The 20,832-nt window shown below is 41.2% G+C and overlaps 1 protein-coding gene across 11 annotated transcripts; it reads right to left on the reverse strand.

The window, feature by feature from the left end:
- Positions 1 to 434: 434 nt before the first annotated feature.
- LOC111670329 (abl interactor 2) lies at positions 435 to 20,812 on the reverse strand. 11 transcript variants are annotated; one of them, XM_023426993.2, is made up of 11 exons: positions 20,666 to 20,812; positions 16,355 to 16,522; positions 15,545 to 15,721; positions 13,916 to 14,019; positions 9,892 to 10,038; positions 8,464 to 8,585; positions 7,992 to 8,207; positions 5,473 to 5,637; positions 4,236 to 4,322; positions 3,066 to 3,251; positions 435 to 2,956 (listed from the first exon to the last, which is right to left on the reverse strand). In XM_023426993.2, exons 1-11 carry the CDS (start codon positions 20,780 to 20,782, stop codon positions 2,781 to 2,783), a joined length of 1,665 nt encoding a protein of 554 aa, XP_023282761.1. In that variant the 5' UTR covers positions 20,783 to 20,812; the 3' UTR covers positions 435 to 2,780. The 11 variants fall into 11 exon arrangements, with proteins under 11 accessions (XP_023282761.1, XP_087035626.1, XP_023282759.1 ...); XM_087179500.1 differs by having other exon boundaries at positions 4,236 to 4,319; positions 8,464 to 8,588; XM_023426991.2 differs by having other exon boundaries at positions 8,464 to 8,588.
- Between the last annotated feature and the right edge of the window lie 20 nt (positions 20,813 to 20,832).

Here is a 20,832-nt window from a genome sequence, read left to right on the forward strand (position 1 = left end):
TCCACCGTCAGAGGGAAATATGGCACTAGTTAATTTATATCACACATATGGTTAGGGGACTCACACCATGTTAGGGACCACTGGATTAAAATAACTGAAAAAAAACCCTCAACAAGCTAGATAACAATAAGATGCTGCTCACACTCAGTATCAATAATCTAATGATCAACTGTAATAATATTTAACTGACAGGGTAATTTTTTGCTTTATTATTTTAGAGCAATGGTTCCCAGCCTTAGTGGAAACGTCACAAACAAGTTAACAAGAACATATTCCTGCTGGACAAATTGTTTAATTTTAAATGATAAATCTTGAATCTTTGCCTTTTCAGTGCCAACACCTGGATAGTTACACCACTGAAGCAACTAATATTCCCCAATAATGTATACAAATCTTAAATACATAAAAACAAGAACCAAGACATAACTACACCATAAATCTTAATAATTTTATTGTCTTTGTTCTCATGATATTACAAATATGATACTTCTGCAATTCAACTTTAACTGTGCAACACAATGGCATTATGGACTGTTAAACTTGACATCCAGAGGGACGTCTGTGACTCCAGGGGCTGTGAATCCTGCAGGACAAGGGCCTTGTTTGGGATTTTTTTTTTTTTCAGTGTCATCTTATGAGTGTTATAAAACAAGAGTCAAGCTTTGCAATTCATCTTTAGTGTTAACATTTATCATCATTCATTCATCTCCCTCCCGCCTGTCGGGTTTCTTTGTCCGCAGGATTCACTAGCAGCTTACAAACAGGATTTTTCACCATTGATGCAATGAATGGGGGGGGGGGGTCAGAGAGCGACTCCTCGGACGCGGGCTTGAAGTAAAGTTGTACAGTCTCTTTGGATGAGTCTGGTGGTACCTGGTCAGAGCTGCAGGGCTGCTTGTCTTTTAAAGAATGGGTGATCTCGCCACGTAGGTTTTTGGGACACCAGTACAGATAAGAACAATGGCATGCAAGACTCACATACAGACCCACTTGTTATTATTTCTTTTTTTCTTTTTTTTTTTTTTTTTTAATAGAAAATAAAGATTCTGACATAAGTACAAGCACTGAGCCCTCGCAAACACCAGACAGCCAAGCGTATTGGAAACGGTACGGAGGACGAACGATGCCTAAACTGACGCCGTTAAGAAGTATCGGGGGCTTGCGACGGTTAAAACCATTTCAACACAACAGCTGGCTTCTTTTCATATTCATAAGTCCTGTTTTGAGGACATAATACATCTCACATTTATATTATTTCTTCTTCTACACCTTTTTACTACAAATGTATGTGCTTTTGATTTAAAATAACTTGGGAAAATTTGATGAAAAAGAAAAGAAAAGAAAGATTTGTAGTTCAACGACAGTCCACCCCACTCTGGCCAATTTATTGCAAATGAAGTGATAACCTCTGAACAGCAACACACACTTCAATATGGCACAAGCATCTTAGAAATGACCTAAATGCATCGTTGTTGCTGTGGGTGAATATCAAAAACCAAACCACACCATATCTAAAAATATTAAGACAGTAATCATCAGTAGAGCAGAAAAGAAAGGTTTTTTTTTTTCCTCGTTGAAACATGCAGTCTGCCGCTCTGCAAGCAACACTCAATTCTGGACCCCTTGGTAAAATGCAAAAAAAAATCGTAAAAAGAAAGACATAAATAAAAATCTTCATCTCGAATGTATAAGAACACCGCAAACGATTAGTGCGCCAGCTGATCTAATATATTTCTTCTATTATTCATGACAGGAGCTGCAGGAGTAAGACTTCAAAATCCAGGTCATTGTGCAATTAAGGATCTCTCGCTTCCCTCTCTCATTTGAGGGCTGAAGGACGATGGATGCACACTGGCCAGCAAAGTGAAGCATGTAGTGACTAAACTCGCCCCTTCAAGTTAAACCTCGGACTTGCCTGGCGCAAAACATTTCAGATAATTAAATAAACTTTGAAAAAGAAAAAAATAATAATAATCTGGATTTAAAGCACTCTGGGGACTTTCTGTTTGCTCTCAGACGTCTTTTCTGACCCACTTTTATCTAGCTTAGTGTGTGTGTCACCTTAAGACATTTGATGTGCTTATCTTAGTAAATGTCAGCTTTGGCACACTCCCTGCTGAGGTACCCAACTAAAAGTTTTTGTCAAGTACAGAAACTACTATTTTTTTCCCACTGAGGATATTGTTGTTGCATTATACTTAATATACAGAGAGGTGTATTTTTCTCTAAAATGTCTCTGGAGTGTTACAGAGAAAATCTACACATGAAGACATTCTCCTCCAGCCCTTTCTCCAAGGCTGCGATGTGGAAATCCCGACTAAATTGCTCTCAGCCGCCTCATCTACCTGCTCACCATTTATCCCACTACAAAATCCAAATAAATATGGTTTAAAACAAGGGCAAAAAAATCAATGTAGTGGCCTTATGTAACACAAAAACCTCAAAATACAATAACTGTCACCGTCCAGTCCTCCTCAGTCAAATAAAGAAACAAAGAAAGAAATATTACAGGGAAGGATATATCTAGAGTAGTGGTTGTTTTACAATGGCGACTATGTCAAGAGAATGACTGGGCGTCAGTTTGTCACATTGCAAATTCTTTAAAAACTGCTTCCTTTTCCCCCTGCCTCTTTTCTCTCCTCGCCCGGAGGTGATCATACTCTGTCTGATCAAAGTCTTTGACCTTAAACTCTTGGCTCCCCTCCCTCCCCCTTCCCCATCAAACGCTCCTCCCGCTCCTCTTCCTCTTCCGCTCAGAGGGGTGGGGTGGGGGGGATTGTTCAGTCGGCGTAGTGCATGATGGACTCGACATAGTTGCCTGGGAACAGGCCCGTGGTCCCGTTCATCACGCCCTCGAACCAGCCGTCGTCGTTCTTCTTTATCACATAGATGATGGCGCCCTCCTGGAACGAAAGCTCGTCTTCTTTGTCGCGAGTGTAGTCGTAGATGGCCACCACTGAAGAAGAAGAGGAGGAGACCATTAATAAAACAAGCAAACATTACTGTAATCAGTATTTTAACGTGGTGTTTTCTTTTGAAAAACTGCCTCATCAGTGACAGCACACCTTTCTCCAGGTAGGTGCGTGGGGCCCAGGGTGGGTCCTCCTCAGCATAGGGGTCACTGTATTCCACCACTGCAGACTCCTCTTCATCCTCATCATCCTCATAGTCCTCTGGTGGTGGAGGAGGAGGTGTAGGCTCCTCAAACACCGGCTCGTCGGCAGGCGGAGGTGGGGGCGGCACGTCTGAGACTGAAAGTAGTTTTGAGACAGGAAGAAAAAGGAAACCAATCAGAGGACAGAACAGGAGCACAGAGATGACCGAGACACTGATGGACATTCCCATGCATTTGAGAAAAGAACAGAAACAGCTCATGCTGGACGACGTTTACACACTCACACACGCATTTTTATTATTACAGAAACACCTATAACCACAGCACTTTATTTATGCTGAACACTAAGAACAGAACGATGTGACATGAGGAACAAAAGGTGCACACACAGATTCAACGTGCATTTATATAACTTCAGGAGGGAGCTTGATGTTGAAAGAAATCAAATAAATTAGATCATGCTCATTATTCACATCATGCTTTACATGTTTTCTCACTCTTTTCTTGTTAACGAGCATCAACCACCAACATTTGCTCCCAAAGGGACCTAGAATTGTGTGTGTGTCCAAAGCCTGATTATCTTTAATGTGTACACACATCATGTAATTTATTTTGGCTCAATGCCACATACATCGTCCTGCTGCCCCAAATATACATTAAAGCACCAAATGTGGATTAATCCACCACTGAAAGTAGTTCCCTGTTCTCCCGTTTGAGCTAAAAACTAGTGCCTCGTTGTTTTTGAACATTATTTACCATTTAAAAAAAATGAAACTATGAATCTACGAGTCTTTTTAACATCAATTAAGATCAATAGGGACACTCATCCGTCTCCATCTTTATTATATTTAACTGTTTTGCAGTCATTAAGTTACCGAACAGATTATGACATTTGTTCTATGCTGCCCTGTTACAAACAGCTGGAGAAAAAATAAACCAATCATAATATAATGTGTCCAGAGGTAACATCGCTGATCCCTGTCCAAGCAGGTGTTGGTGGTCGATCCCTTGTTTTCTCCAATAAGAAGAACAGGCTGCACTACTGACACTAACTGTTTGGGAGAGGACTTAAATCACATGGTGGTCATGCAGAGGGAGCGAGGAGCTAAAAGCCACTTACTAGTCTCCTGAACTCGGGCCACAAAGCCCATCAGAGGCAGCTGAGGGGTGATCTGCATGGAGGGGGGAGGGGGCGCAAGCGGGCCTGCTATCACCGAACAAAGTAAACACACACAGAGATGGAGGAGGATGGGGCCAGAGAGAGGGAGGTGTGTCGCAGTAGGACAGACACAGGAACAGCAAAGACATGAGAAAATGAAGTTAGAATAAAGAAGAGAAGCACAGAGGGGAGTTAAAGAACAGGAATAAGAACTGCAGAGAATAAACGCAACAGTTACAGAATGAAGACAATGACTTCAGCAAAGCTCAGACCTGAGAAATCCATAATCACTCACTTTTCTTTTTTACTTTTCTTTCTTTTTATAGACAAAATGATTATTCAATTATAGTAGTTGAAATAGGTGTTAGTTGCAGCCTTAAATGACTCTTAATAACATACCACAGACATAATATTAATATAAACGGATATTTCAGTTTTAATACACATTTATATAAGAGAAATAAACTAAAAGCTTGGCACTTAGACAACTCAAGAGACAAATGGAGGATGAAAAGCCTGCAAAGAGCCGTGAAGACAGAGAGCTGGTACAGAGGTGAAGTCTAGTCAAGGCAGTTATTCTGATGGGAAATGACAGACCACAATACCAGACTCATCTTTTCATAAAAGATGCAGATACGAGACGGCAGAGTCAGTATCTCTGTGAAATGTAAAGGTTCAGAGAGAAGCTGGACTTCTTCTGACTCAGAGACAGCTCATTTAAATTACTGATGTTAAACGGACGATGAGGTTTGAAACAGAAGAGAAAAGAATATTTATTTTCAGGTAAGAATTTCCCAGTTTCGACGAGGATTCTGTGATTATTTCAACTGTAGTTTGTTTGACAGGAAATTAAATCATTAAAATTAGGTTGTCATCTTTTTAATTGAGACACAAACAATGTTAACGAAAAAAGAACCGCAGAGATGTGACCAACTTTTTTGAGTTGTCCAGTGTTTGATTTCAGCTCCAAGACAACAGGTATAGCTACCTATTTATTTTTTTGTAGACACCTCCTTCATGGTCCCAGCAGAATAAAATCTAATTACAAGAATTCTTATTTAATCATGTTCTTTATAGTAAATTACAGTCCATCTCTCCTTATGGGTAAATGAACAGTATTTTAAGATTATTTAGGGGGTGTGGCTCTGTACGACCCACACAACCATGGATATAAATGTGTAAATAGCTGCATCTGTACCTTGGTTCTGGGCGAAGTGTGGTCCACCGTTGAGCTGGTTCTGGTTGTGGGCCATGTTGGGCTGCCCGGTGACAGACGAGGGTCGGCGGTACGGCAGGGAGCCTCCCACCTGCGGGTTTTGGGGCTGCTGCACAGGGCGGTTCATGCTGTAGAACTGAGGAGCACCTGAGATGAGACAACACCAGGGGGCAGCAAAGAGTCATTCAACAAGGGTGTCCTGAACTTTAAAAGGTAAAATGAACTGAGCCTTGAGGAGGTTCCTTCTGTTTTGTGTTTACATTCAATACCATGATTTACTTTTATTTTAAAAAGGATGATATATGGCTCTTAGAAAAAGAATCCTAACCCTTGTTAATCATTGTAAATAAAAGATTAGTTTCAAGCTAATTGTTATGCAATTTGTCAACAACAATTTATGAAACATATTTTTGTAACTTGATTAAAATCTTATTGAACTTCATGTACATTACTCTCCAGCTGCTTTAACGTTTATCGTTGTACTGTGATATTATTAGCCTTGCAAAGCTCTCTATGAAATCAAGTCTGACTGAATCTCCCTGACAGGTGATGCTTCATTATATTTTATGGCTGTGAATCAAAGTGTGAAGGGAAATGAAGTCTCTTCATGCCTGAAGTTACAATTTTAATTTCACAAACCAGCTATACTAACAGAACCCACTACATAATTACCACGTTTCTGTAATTATGTAAATGCAACCATTTCTATTTCTGTAACTATTCATTATTTCTATAACTATTCTCGACCAGATGTACTGTTAATAAAATGTGATAAGTCTGGGCCTGGGCCAAATATTAATAATTCCTTACAGAATTCCTCACAGGTTAATTACCCAAACATGGTCGGGCAAAAACATTTTCCCAATTTCAATAATTCATAAATATTAACATTTGGCTAATGGTGTTAATTTTCTACACTGAACAGCAGCACTGCACATGAGCTGATAACTACAATAACCAGCAGCCACAGAATTTACACACAAAGAAAAAGGCCAAATAAATACACATGAAATGAGGAATTCACTGTGAAAGCATTTCACCACAGAGCTCATGCATTATAGATCAGAACATCATCATCATCATCATCATCACACATCAACACAGACACAGGCAGCTGATGAGATGCTGTGAATGACGAATGAAGAGCGGAGAATCCTGCAGCAGTGGGAAAATGCAAAGTCTGAGGCGGGGTGGCAGAGGAGCTGCACATCAACCAGACTTCTGGCTGTTTGTTATCCAGACTTTTGATTTTCCAGAGTTTTGATAAATATTCTGAAGTGAAGCGCTCTACAATGACCTTTAAAGTTGAATTTCTTTTTCAGCGCTCAGCCGTTTGTAGAAAGAAGCAGAATAGGTGACTGAATGAGACTAAGGATTTTGTAAGATTGCAATGAATGGAGAGCTTTCCTTTGGAACCACATTAACTTGTTTACTTACATTTTCTGGGGCCAATATTGTATTTTTCAATCATTTCTGATAAAATGTGCAGCTCTCAGGAGGAGGATGTGGTACTGTGAAGCACAGAACACTGTGGTTTGTGTCTGAAAGCTCAATCTACATCTTAAACAGTTATTAAAACCTGCAAATTTAAAGATAATACACTGACAGCTGATTCAGTGTCACGATTAAGTGCTAGTAATTGCTTTCAGCTGGCCAGATCAACTCATGTAAAGGAGTAACAGGTCTGAATAAATTACTCTAAATAGAGAGTTGAACCCAAATTTTCATTTCCTTTATACTAAAACTACACAGGGCACCTTTAAAAGATTTCTAAATGACTGAATCTGAATAAATATGAACATAAACTTGTCAGGAATTCTCAGTTTTAATGATTAGTCAATAGCAGAGAATGAATTATTAAAAATTAGTGATTATAATTTGCATAAAATCTGCAACTCTGCAACCATTTTTTAATCGATTAATTGTTTCAGTCATTTATCAAACAAAACTCCCCGTCATTCTCTGGTTCCAGCTTTGAAAGGAGAACGTTCTGCCTCATATTTATTTTAAATCATTAGGATAAGTCATCTGGAGACATCAACTTGGCTCCGATTATTCACTAATTTCTGACATTTCATGGACCAAAATGTTGAGAATGTAAATTGTTAGTTGCAGCTCTTAAGGAATTTTAGATGTTTGACATATTTTGTTTTATTTCAGACATAAATCTGGCACTAAATAATAATTATCTGCCTTGATTTTGTTTATTACAACTACTACATCAGACTTCCAGCTTCACTTGAAGCTGAGCACATCTGTCAAAAGATGAGTCTGTCAAACCTCTGGCTTGATGCAGATGTTTCCTTAGATGCAACTAGGATGAGCCTGAAACATTTCGGATAATATGATAACTGTCAGACAGCACCACTGAACATCCTGGGTGACGACATGCCAGTGGATGAACACATCTGGGTCTCCAAGCGGGAGGATGCATGTCAGGGGAGGCGGGATGGAGGGTGTGCAGAGGAGTGGGTGAGCTTGTCCCACTGGGTCACACTCACCTTGTGCGGGGTTGCCGTAAGTAGCGGGGCCTGTGCCAGTGGGGGCCGCAGAGGCCGGGAGCTGGGGGGGGGGTGGGGGTACAGGCGGGATCTCTACAGGGGGATTGAGGGCCTGTGGGGGGCTGTCTAGGGCAGAGGTGGGTGGGCCAGGGGTAGTGGCAGAGCTGGCGGAGTTGGAGGGAGGTTTAGCTGGGTTGGATGGGGCAGGGACTGAACCTGAGAGGTGGACGATGGGGGGGTTTGAATAAGAAAGGAGAGAAAAGACAGGTGAAGGAGGTCAAGACAAGATAAGAGCGAGAAGGGAGGAAAGGAGCAGCAGATCCACGGTTCCACACATTCTCGTTAAGACTTAGAAACAATTAATTGCAGAATGTGAGCATGTAGAGCTCCTGGATACTGAACAAAGATTAGTGGGGTTAGTTGGTGTGAGGCACTAATTTATCCTGCAGAGGAAAGAAGAAGCAGGCGTTACCTGGGAAGGCGGTGGGCGGGGCTGGGGTCGGCACAGCGATGGGAACGCCCACGCTGCCGCTGCCACTGTTCTCTCGGCTGCTGCTGCGACTGCTGCTGGGGTGGCTGCCTCCGCTGCTCCCACTGCTGGTGGTAGGGTGGCAAACACGTCAGACCACAGACACTCAGACACACACTGTCACGCCGTCGCACATTCAGACCTCTGGTAGAAGGTGCACCTCTGGCCTAACTCTTCTTTACATCAAAATATTAGGGCCTAAATTTGAGTTTAGTTTCCTTTTTTCCCAAAATGTTTGCACCTGAAGTGCAGAACCCCAGGAACCAAACTAGGAACTTAAAAGTCCCATTCAGGCTGAGGTAGACTTGAAGATGTCTTGTATCCCAGCTACAACACTCTTGACAGACACACAACCAGCGTAGAACGGAGTTCAGTCTTAGTTCAAGTTTTATCTTGTTTCCTGGCTTCTCAATATCTCAGATTAATAATGTGGTACCCTCATGGGCACTGATGTGTTAGCATGAGCTGTTATGCCTTTGAAATGACTATGTCACAGTGATAAAAAAAAAAAAGAACAAAAAAGCTAGAAGCCTCACCAAGGACACATGACACAGGTGACGCAGTAGCGACACAAGACAAAGACAAAAGGTACGACACGCTGTAAAAGCAGGAAGCGTGGAGACACATGGGGCAGACTCTGTTAGACAGAAGAGAGCGCATGGCTGAGAGATGAAGACAATGAGCTGTGCATGGAGCAGTGCAGATAAAGATTCGTGCTGAGAGGAGAGTCAGGGAAAGTTAACTTGTCTGTTTCCGGAGCAGAAATATTAAAAACATTTGGCCAACAGATGGGGCGCAGTGACGAAACTTTCCATGTTGTCGTCTCCCTCCCCCCTCGTTCCAAAACCCCAATGCTTTCACTTCTCTCACAGCAGACAGGGGGATCTACGGATACCTCTCCGTGTCTGGGATGAAAGAGTCTTGTCTTGGAAGATGATTTGACACTGCGTTGACAGGACTGTGGGGGCGACGCTGCCTATTTAATGACTGAATCACCATAGGAACCTGTGTCTAGCCGTTCTAAATACAGCTCTGGATCTCTACCTCGCCCTCATTTCTTTGTCCTTATCTGAGCAGTTAGGAGCATACAGGTGAGGGGTTTCCAAATAAAGTGTCAACCTGGGCTTTCCCTAGGAGCTGAAACTGTTAAACAAAAAATAGGAAGTTGAGGTGGAATAAAAAAGGGAGAAGGGAGTAAAAGTGATTACACTTTCCACAATGAGTCATTTCAGAGAAGAAGAAGAGGGGGAAAGTTCAGAAGCTGGCTCGCATTTTCAAGTATAGGAGAGGAGAAGGGGGGGGGGGTTAGAGGAAAAAGGGGGCTTGTTTAAGAAGTGTAGAGAGGCATGCTGGGAAGGGGGAGGGGGGTACCTGTACGTGCGGTTCCTCTGATTAACGGATGCAGTGCGTGCAGGGCTCTGCTGGGGGTGCGCCATGTTGCGCGTCGGGCTCGAGACGTAGTCGTTAGGGACAACGGGTGGACGCACCGGCTCAAGCGTCCTATAGGGGGAGTGGCGCCTGCGAGAGGGTCAGGAGGACAAGAGTCGAGGGGGTGGGGGTGAGGGGGATCCACAGAGAAGTGTAGGGGAGGGGGGAAGAGGAGGAGGAGGAGGAGAGCAAGAAACAAACAAGTGCAAACTTAAAAAATGGGGTATGACAGGTGGTGAACATCTGGGTTGGCTGGGTTCCACAGGTGTCGTCGGGCAGAGACGAAGTCAGGACGAGAACGCCATCGCTGCTGTCGACTAAAAACCACACATCCATGAGATGTGCACTGTAGGCTTGGCCTATAATATCTATATGAAAGAAATGTCTAGTATCTAATACACTTAGGACCAGGAGTACAGTAACACACTCATATCTATTTATTGCTAGAGACTACAGCCTGACAGACACCTGGATATTGTATTTAGCCATTTCTGTTCTGCAACAGTGATTTCTACTTTACTTTACAGGTAAAACGCTTTTAGTTTTCTGTGTTAACTACAAGAATCTTTACTGTACGTTACTCACTAAATTTCAATTGTCAAGCACATTTCAAGCCAACTCCAACGAGAGTACAATGGATGGATTACAGCAGCTTTCTGAATGCCCTGAATGAAAAGTATTTTCCAGATATAACTTAACTTAACTTGCTTTAAGAAAATCTTAAGGAAAAGGCTTTAGGTTGCTGCATGAAATATTCACACAAATATTTTGACCAGTAACTTACATCAGCTGGTCCCTAACGGTTAGATAAATATAAACAGGTTGCATCCTGAAATGGCACATGGTACAGTCTGAGTTTGGCTGGTAAAGCAGAGGCTTTAAAAACCAGGATCTCATCCCTGAATTGAACTGGCTAATTTAGCACTAAGTCACTTAACCACCAATTTACAAGCATGTTAATTTGATATTTTGTTGAATTCTTCTGTCCCTGACAGACAATATAGGCTTGAAATACTGAACTTTTCCCTGGAGGGAGGACATAGCAGTGAGCCTCTTGCCGAGCACAAATCAAAGTGACAGTTTTCTGGCTGAGATAAATATGTGTGTTCTGCACTAAAAACAACAAGACAACGAGAGCTATGCTCAAGTGATCCTGAAATGATACAAAAGAGTTTTCAAGGGGCCTAAGGGCTTCAGATTGACTGAATTACAATTACAAGACTGAATTCCTGTGAAAGATGTTCTGAACTAAAAAACTACTAATTCATTAAATAAAAACACAGAAAGTGATTTTTAATCCAACAGCAGCGCTTTGCTCATGACGTCCTCGGTTTTTAAAATGGGGGAAAAGAAAAACATAACTGAGATTTATTGATCTGGGCCTGAAAAGATATAGTGGCATGTAAATTTCCCAGCTGACACAGAGGGGTGACCCATCTCTGAGCACTGTTGCTATGGCAAAAACGTTGCTATGAGGAATATGGGGCAGCCAGGAGTGGGCGGGCTGGGTCACAAACACACAACTGAAAGTAAATTTGAAAAACAAACTCAGAGGAAGTTGAACAACAGAAGAGAAACGATAAATTCAATAAGATGTCGGCCCGTAGCCACAGGCTGCGGCAGGAGGTGCATCATGGAGGGTTGGAGCTGCGGTTGATCGGCATGCGTCTTTAAAGGACAGAGACACACACACACACACTGACGCACACCTCTGAAGGTCAATATGAAGGGGTGGACACAATCACTCACAAACTCAGAGACAAGACACTTCTGGAGGTTATGGAGAGGTAAACACGGACACACACACACACACACACACACACACAGAGAAACACAAACAGCACTTGACGCCCAGGAAGATCCCAAGGGTGACAAGAACACAACATTCATACAATGCACTAGCAGAGTCCCTGTGGGATAAGAGATACCTTCAACAGTCAGACACACAACAGGAAAAACAACATATACGAACAACATTTACAGTCCGTCCTATAAACTTGAACCTTAATGTTAACACAGAGTGACAGACACACAATCCGGGTGAGAAATAACTACACACTATTGGTCAGATGTTGGTCATTTGTCGCTAACATCTACTGTGGACACTCAAGAGGTTATACCATGAGAGGCCAAACAATGCTGGATATATGAATATATATGAAGTTAAAAAAAAGAGGTGATCCATTCAATTTTCAAGAACTGTGACAAAGACATGTAGTAAATCGGATATATGTGTAAAAACATAACAGTAACGGCAAATATAAATGTGAATTTTAAACAGTAAACCTGACTGCAACATAAATACAGTAAAAATATATTAGTGTTAAATGGGAAAAATGAATCAAAAACAAGATTCTCTGATTCTTGTTTCTCAAATTTCCTGGATCTCTCGTGTCTGGCTGATATCCTTTCTGCTGCTCTGATACTGAGCTGGCATATGGGATTGGTGCAGCTACAAAAACTTGGTTTAAATACATGACACCACATCATCAGCCACAACATTAAACCAAGAAACCAGTTAAAAAATGCATTAGTTTTTACAGCTTTAAGGCCTCTTAACCAGCAGTTCTCTTTGCTCTTAAAGTGAACTCAAAACTTAACATCATCCGACTGACAGCTATTGATAATTTCCCACCCTGATCTGTACTGCCATCAAGACCAGTTGAGTTTCTGACTGTGACCTTTGTGACAAAGCTACTCCTGTGTCCTGGCATTAGACAAATGCCAATAAAAGGTTGAAGACGGGGAGATCTGAGAGCTCACCACCTGCACAACATTCTGCTCAAATACCGGCTCAGTCACAACAGAAGGAACTTTCCAGACTCAATTACACGCCTCTTTTAAATCTTAATCACACTGCATGCTCAAGTATTACAGTTTGGTGCTTCATGCATCCTTTAGTTTGTCAATGCTCTAACATTAGCCCAGGGCAGAATGGTGGCTGCATCCTCACCGCAGGAAGGACTTTGCTTGTTGTCATCGTATCTGTGTTGGTTTCCTCTGGGTGATATAATTTCCTCCCACAGTCTGAACACATGCGAGTCAGGTGGAAACTCAAGAGCTGACCACTCATATAAATCTATCAACAGCTACTTTCACAGTGGACTCAAATGTGCTGTAAAATCTGTTCCTTCCAGTTTCACAATTCAGCAAATTCATTGGCATGTGCATTAAAATACCACCAGTGCATTTCCATAAAGTGGAAAGCAATCATAGAAGAAGCCATCCAAGGACAATAGCGGAAAAGTTAATGGGAGCAAACTCTGAAACAATTCGTAGCATATTCATATACGACGCGCAAAGACACCTACATGTTCCTGTGTCTTGAAATCTTAACGTCTTTTCATGGCCAATTTCTCCCAATAAAGATTTGTTTTAAGTGGCAAACCTTTCCCACCCGCTCACCCAGAAGAGGAACAACCATGTACGGATAATGAGTGAATTAATTACCACTGTTACATGTTTTCAAGTCATGTTGGAGTTAGTGCTGCAATCAGTTAAAAAAAAGTCTTTAATTATGTTTTAAGAGGTATGTGAAGCATCTTAGCGTTAGAGAACATAATAAGAGGCAAATTTCAGTGTAACGTTTGATGTAAAAATCTCTCCTGATTAAAGAGAGAAAGGGACAATGGAACAAATTAGTTGGAGGAGCTTTAAAAAAAAAAAGAAAAAAAAAAGGGTGAGACTCCCAACCCCGTTTCTCCAGCATAGATGAAAAACCAAAACAAAGATTACCACTGTGATGAGAACTGGCACTGAGATGCATTTTAAACCACCCCAAGGACACTCATTAAACACAAAGGTAAAGGTTGCTGATGAAACTTGGGAGCAACCAGGCCCATCTGAAGGGCCCAGCATCTGGTTTCTTCCCCAAAGCCACAAACACACATTCAGCCTCTGACGGACACGACTCCGCCTCCTTACGTCCATCTGAACACGCATCAAGGCGCAGGCACAGCAAACATACCCAAGGGTCCCTTTGCCTGTCATGGGCGGGCTGGGGGGCTTCTGTGTGGGGGGGTTGGTGCGAGGGAGTCCGCCTCCTCCGGCCTTCATGTTCTGAGCGCTGGCCTGTGGCGGGGAGGACATGGGTGAGGATTAGTTGTTGGTTAACTGCAGTAAAAAAAATAAAACCTTCACAACAGTCTTTCTTTAAAAAGGAATAGTTCATATTTTTATATTTTTATTCCAAAAATGTCAAGCTATTCCTTTCACAGGCAAAAGACTCAAAATAAGTCTTAAAATGTTTTGAAAAAAATCTAAGAAAAGAAAAGTTCTGCTCCCACAGCAATCCAAATCAACAGCTCATTCAGAAAACACAAAACTACTTCCCTCGTTCGAGGCTTTTACTTTGAAAGCCTTACCTTAAACCTTTGCAACCACTACGGTTGATTATAAAGATAAAATTAGGCAAGCAGGAAGAGAGAAAGAGAAGAAAGCAGAGTGTTAGTGCGTGAAGGAGGAGAGAAAAACAACAATTATACATGCATGTGATACATAGAGCCAAGCTGGAGAGATTCAAGCAACAATGGCTCAGTGTTGAAACTGGAGGAATTTGTTCTTTGAGACCTTTGTAAGGTTGAAGCTTGGCCGTTGATTTGCTCTGAAACAAGCTCGTCTTTGTTCACAAAGTCAGTTGGAAACTAGCTTTCCAAAATCAGCCACTTCCACCTTTTTGATTAAATAAAATCATGATTGGACAGGAACCTGTTCGCAGTAGCAGGTGACACATTTACAAAATCAGACAAGATATTCAACATATTCATTAAATTCATGCCCTGGGTGACATTAGTTTCTCACACTGGTGTAAAGCCTGAGTCATTGATTTTTTCTTACATTACTTGTCACTGAAACCCAGTCGTGATTGTTTGACCTCTAAAAGCCCTTTCTGTTAGATTGTCTGCAGTGGATAGGCCTCATTAATCCCACCACAACAAACAGTCCTGTTTCTGAATGACACATTTCTCCCTGAACTGACTCCAGACTGTATCTAAGGTCTTATTAAAATGCTAAATCACATCATTCCTCCAGTAACAGCGATTCTCAAGCTTTTTGCATGAAGTACTTGGGCCCCCTTGTCGCAGGGAGCATTGTGAGTATTTCAGTCAGTCTTTGCTTCTCATATTATTCATTGAAAACATTTTCAAGGCCCAAAGACATAAGTATACACAGAACTTCACATAAAATAAACCAAAAATAGAGAAGTAGAAAAATAAATGTAATTCTTTGTAGAATAAATTTGTTTTTATCTTTTCTTATCCCATACACCCTCTCAATTTATTCATTTAAATAATTTTAGAGGCCTGAATAAACTAATAAATAATAATGAACCAACTTTTGTGTAGTAAAATTTTGTTCTTTACCATTTCCTAATCATCATTTCAAACACTAAGAATAAAGTGGCTTGTAGTTAAATGTTTCCTATTTACTAGTAATTTCCCTATCCACTCTGGTGCACACATCTGTTCCACTTTAAATATCATCACTAAAAGCCAAGAGCACTTAATTAAGAGCTTTCTGTTGGACTGGCAGCAGCGACTCTTCCACACAATTAAGTATAATTGATAAATTAAGGGGAAAAGAAGAAAATGACCACCTTCACTCCGTGGCCCATGTCATCTAACAGGCTGTAGTCGATGGGCTTGCGGATGTAGCGCACAGGCCGCTCGGGATTGGCTGGGGCGATGATCTTGTGTGTGCGGGATGTATTCTTGTTGGTGGTGAGGATGCCAATCTCCCGCCGCGCTACCTTCTCTTTGTGGATGTCCACCGTCTGAGGAGGAGAAGGAAAAGACACATTTTCTTTAATTTCATGTTGCCATTGTATTCCCAAAATCTTAAGAGCCTGTCTTGTCTTGAATATAAAGGCTAGTTGATTCAGATGGCGAAAGAATTAACATTTAAGGCCTATGCAGCATCTCGTGCCATCAAATCCTCATTCAACACTTTCATCAAAAGACTGAGACTAAATCAAAATCAGGAGCAAAAATTAACACCAACATGCTGCAGGAAAAAGTTAATTCAACGCTTTTTTTAATAAACAGTGTGAAGATCCAACAGACTATGTCCCATTTGCCTGCACTGCAGATATACTGAATTATACATGCACACACGATGTTCACCTTCTCTAGTAAAGCCATAAAGTTTTACAAGGCTATCAGTTCTGTCTCATTTTGACAGTCAACTTATTCACCAGTCATTAGGGGGTTAAAGTTCAGTGAGGATAACGGTGCATGAATAAAAGTCTGGCAAGTATATATTTTAGGATAACATTTGAATGGCTAAATACAGTCTTTGGCATGTCTCAGGTTTTAAACAACTATCCTTTTTGATCTTTGTTTTTTTTTTAAAGAAATGTGGTGTAATCATCATTCCTGGCATTCATTTCTGTGAGTCCGGTTCTGACCTGTGAGATGTGGTTGATGGAGGACTCCATGCGGCGGAGCTGCGAGGCCTGGATGTCCAGCATCTGCAGGACATTGTTGGCCAGCGTGTTGATCAGGTAGGCTACGCTGGCCAGAGACTGGGTGGTGTAGTTCTTGGTCTCCTCCAGCGCCCTCTGCTTATCTGGAGACTGAATGAGAGAAATGAGTAGAGAGAAGAGTGATATCTGACTCTTAAATAGATTTGGATTTTATAGTGTGAAGATGAAGCGGTTAAGTATGGACTGTGAAAATTCTGGATTTTGCTCAAAAAGATCTTGAAAATACAGATAAAACCTGCATCCTTACACCGCAAAGTCATCCTGACATCATAGTCTGCACATTTTCATTTCATATTTCTCACTATTTTAAAACATGAAGTTTTGATGGAACCAAATAAAAGTTGACTTCCATTTCTCTCTGTTTATGCTGCAAAGTGCACACCAGAGGTATCATCACAGTGCATCAAAAAGTCCAAACATATTAAATTTACTATCAGCTTAGACTGAGAAAAAGAACCCTCACAAATGGCAAAGCTGTAGGTGGGAACAGTCCGACATTTTTCTTCGACTTAAACGATTAATCAAATATCAAAATTGTTGCAGATAATTTTTCCATTATTCAGCTGATTGTTGCAGCTCTAATCAGTGTGTGATGTGATGCAGCTGTGACACATGAAAATCTCAACTTGACGTAAGGAAATGAAGAGGAGACATCTCACATAAAACTCTTATTATGTGTTAAAATGTTTACACCAACAGTGATAATGGCAAACGTGATAGTTTTCAACAGTCAGCTAAATAATACAACAGTGTCTGATTTGGTTGGTTTCACGAAAAGCTGTCACTCAGCTCAAGTGTGTGTGTATCGGTCCCAGGGCTGACAATAATTATTTTCATAATCGCTTCATCAGTTATTTATTGTTTACGAAATGTGAGAAAACAAATGCCTAATATAATTTTCCCTGAGTACAAGGTGACATCATTCATTTTCTTTTTTTTAATCTGACCATCAATCCAGAAGCCAAAGACATTCAGTTTACTACTGAATATGACAACAGTAAATCTTCCCATCAGGAGCTGACGCCAGAGAATTTTTTTGCTTTCCTGATTGAAAAATGGCTGAAAAGACTAATTGACTAACTGACTATTCTTTGCAGCAGAAGTATTTTTGACAGGATGTTAAAAGAAGTTATCAGATGCTAGATGTAAATAACTAACTGGGTGCCTTTGATTTATAAAACCTAAACCAATAAATATAATTCTCACAGCACAGAACAGAAAAGGAACAATCCCAGAGGAAATACTGTTGTGTATCCAAAAAAATAAAAAAACTGACAGGAACCTGAATGTAGCAGCAACATGATGGAAAACTGCTGCTTCAAGGTTTCAAGGTAAGGAATGAACATTTTTGTGAGAAACACTTAATGGCCATGAAGTGAGTAGCAGGTAATACAGCTGCAGCCAGTGTAAAAGGAGTCTGATGAGGCAGCTGGTTGGGCCGTGGGCACAGCGTGGGCACATTCACAGGCACATCAAAGGGCAGATGGATCAGCTAATGTTACTGCTGGGAGACTCTGCTCCTCACTGACACTGCCTGACAATGCAGGGTTGAGTTGTGACAGACTATGGCAACTATTTTGATCATCAATTTATAGTCACATTCATTTTTAAGGCAAAAATGCCACAAAATTGCTTGTTCCTGCCTCTAAAATGTGATCGCTTGCAGTTTTTATTTGTCTAATGTGGCAGGAAACTGAATTTCTTTGGGTGTTAGACTGCTGTCAGACAATTTGAGGAATGTGAAGATTTCACATTAGGTTATTAAAAGAGCAAACAATTGATGGATCTTTTTCAAATATGAGGATTTGCTGATCTGTGGGTTTATACTGGTGGTCAGATAAAACAAGCCTTATTTGGGCGTCTCCTTGGGAAACTGAATTGAATTTTTCACCATTTCCTCACGTCTTAATTTATTAATGTGGAGAATAATATGCAGAGTAATTAATAATGAAAATAACATTAGTTGCAACCTGACAACAAAACCATTAATCAGCCAGCATGCACTTCCCTCTGTGTGCACAGCAAAGCAGCAGATTGATTACTAGATGGAAAGTAAACACACACCAGGACACAGCAGCATTTGGATCGTGATTGGTTATTGACTGATTGGTTTCGTTTGATTCTTGCAATTTAAATCTATAGCTGTGCTGCAAAGCCAAGGTAGCCGAAAACAAATCCGGAACCCACCATAGCTTTCTCTGTTTCCATTTCTGTCACAAAGATATAACCTGTCGATTGTTTGTACAACTCAGTCTGTTTCATGATGTTTTACCATAAAGATGTAAGTGGAATCAGAATAAATCCTGATCTGATATTTAATCCAAACTGATATAAGATAATATGAAACTGAAAAAGACTGAACATAATGAGAAGCATTGCAATATAGCTAACAAACAGGGGTGTCCCCTCCAGTTGAAACAGCAGCATCCTCAGTATACGTGTCTATTCCCTTTTAGGTGAAACAAACTGTGCTTGTGATGCAAAAAAAATTTCTGAGGAATTGCAAAGTGCAATCTAATCTAACAAACAGCATCATTTAAAGGAGTGTGAAGGGTGCAGCATTTCCCAAGAATGAGGACAAACAGGTTATGTGGCAAAAAGTCAGGAGCGTATCTGTAGCTGATACCTGCGGGCAGAAAGGAGGCATTTTTGATTGACCTATATTTGTTTGTGTTTCTAGGAAACACCAATGGATATAGACATCTGCTTATGAGCTATATTTCACTTAATTTAGTTTTTCTTAAAAACTCAAACTGTAGCAAGTAATGCTTATGATTAGTACCAAATTGCACAGGCCTTTTTTGGAAATATCCTAATAATTAACAGCTAAATTCCAGCTAATTTTTAGGGAATTATTAGTAAAGTTTTTAGGAAATTGGTTGAACAATATGGGACCTATCAGATTTCTTAAAAATGTATAGTTCAACATATCATCACATAAAAACTCCTTGAATATACACTTATGAGAATAATTTCCAAATCACAAATCTAAGGATAGAATGTGTTGTCAAAGTAGTATAAGAAAATATGAAGAAGTTCAACAAGTGTCCATCCCTACATGACTAACAGAGAGAGGCAAGGCAGGGCAAAGATGTGAATTGGAACTAAGATGCAGAGATGAAGTATCCCTCTAAATATCCCCCTGACGAATACTTCTGTCTGACTAATCTATTAGTGGTAATGCCCGTCTGACAGCAGCTGGGTAAACCTTGCAGGGTGAAAAGAAAACAGGGCAGCTTGCCAGACACCAAGCTGCCAACATCCAAGGGCTGCGGCCACTGCCTCCTCCTTCACAGGGCAACCTGTCAGACTTGATCAGTCCTGTTCATCAAGGATGTCAGATTTTAGCATCACACCTTGTCAAAACCTCTCCTTGTTAACACTGTAGCCCCAAATTTCTCACCTATCAAGGCAGGCCTGTAAAGGCTGGGATGAGAGGAAGCTCAGGTAACCAAGACTGCTGAAACAGTGAGATCACACCTGCAGCATTTCACATAAAAGGGTCTGAATGGGACTGATCAGTTGCTCTCATACACACATAAGCCAAAGAGCTATGCAAATCATCAGCAATTTTTGACTATGCTGACACAGAAACACAACCTGAAGCTCAGAGTATGAATGGAAAGAAGTAATCATAGCTAAAAAGCATCTCACTTAAGCATTTCAATGGGTTAAAGACATGATTTCAGTGTATGTGTGGCTGCAGCATTAAGATTCCAACATCATAAATCAGTGGTTTATCTTCTGTCAACCAAAGCTCATCGGAGATTAATCTGGCTTGGTATCGCGTCCTACATCTCCTAGCGGTGCCTGATCAGCTGGCTGCTGTAGCGGGAGTGATTGATCCCGCATAGAGCAGAGAAATTGATTTTCACGGTCCCTGTTTGGCTATTTAGACCATGGGTGATGCCGAGCAGCTGGCTAGCAAGCAACCTGGCCAACGCGGTAGCCCACCATGGATGTACAAGTCACACACACCGTTATGTCGATGAGAATATGCACCCAAAGCAATGCTGATACCTCTTTACATGAATACAGCATGGGGAGTGGCCGATTATGCGTTATTTATATGAAAAAATGTCCTGACAGGGGGTTGTTTTTGCTTTAGCCGAGGCTAGCTAACCACATCGGCAGCGTTAGCAACGGCTAGCCCAGCATCAGTTCGCCCTGCCGTGGTGTCGCCAGCGAAAAAATAACCACACCGTCTTTTCCTCCACAAATGTGACAGCCTACCTGGACATAGTTGCTCTCGCAGTACTCCGCGACTCTTTCCAAATTAGTGAAACTGTCTAGTAGTGCGCTTCGTCCTGCTGGAATCTCCTCTTCCAGAAGCATTTGTAGCTCCGCCATTTTCACATCTTTAGCGGAGCGGTGTGTGAATGTGTGTGTGTGGGGGGGAT

Source organism: Seriola lalandi, unplaced genomic scaffold (genome assembly GCF_002814215.2).
Source record: "Seriola lalandi dorsalis isolate HSWRI2012SDOR001 ecotype SW California unplaced genomic scaffold, Sedor1 jcf7180002054850, whole genome shotgun sequence".
In the NCBI taxonomy this organism is placed as follows: Eukaryota; Metazoa; Chordata; class Actinopteri; order Carangiformes; family Carangidae; genus Seriola; species Seriola lalandi.

What these genes read in the sequence shown, in the direction of transcription:
- LOC111670329 (XM_023426991.2), bottom strand. Translation starts at nt 20,782, where the DNA reads ATGGCGGAGCTACAAATGCTTCTGGAAGAGGAGATTCCAGCAGGACGA. An exon ending in CCCGCCCACCGCCTTCCCAG is followed by an intron (nt 8,208 to 8,463) that starts GTAACGCCTGCT and finishes TCCACCTCTCAG; the next exon opens with GTTCAGTCCCTGCCCCATCC. An exon ending in ACACTTCGCCCAGAACCAAG is followed by an intron (nt 4,323 to 5,472) that starts GTACAGATGCAG and finishes GTTCGGTGATAG; the next exon opens with CAGGCCCGCTTGCGCCCCCT.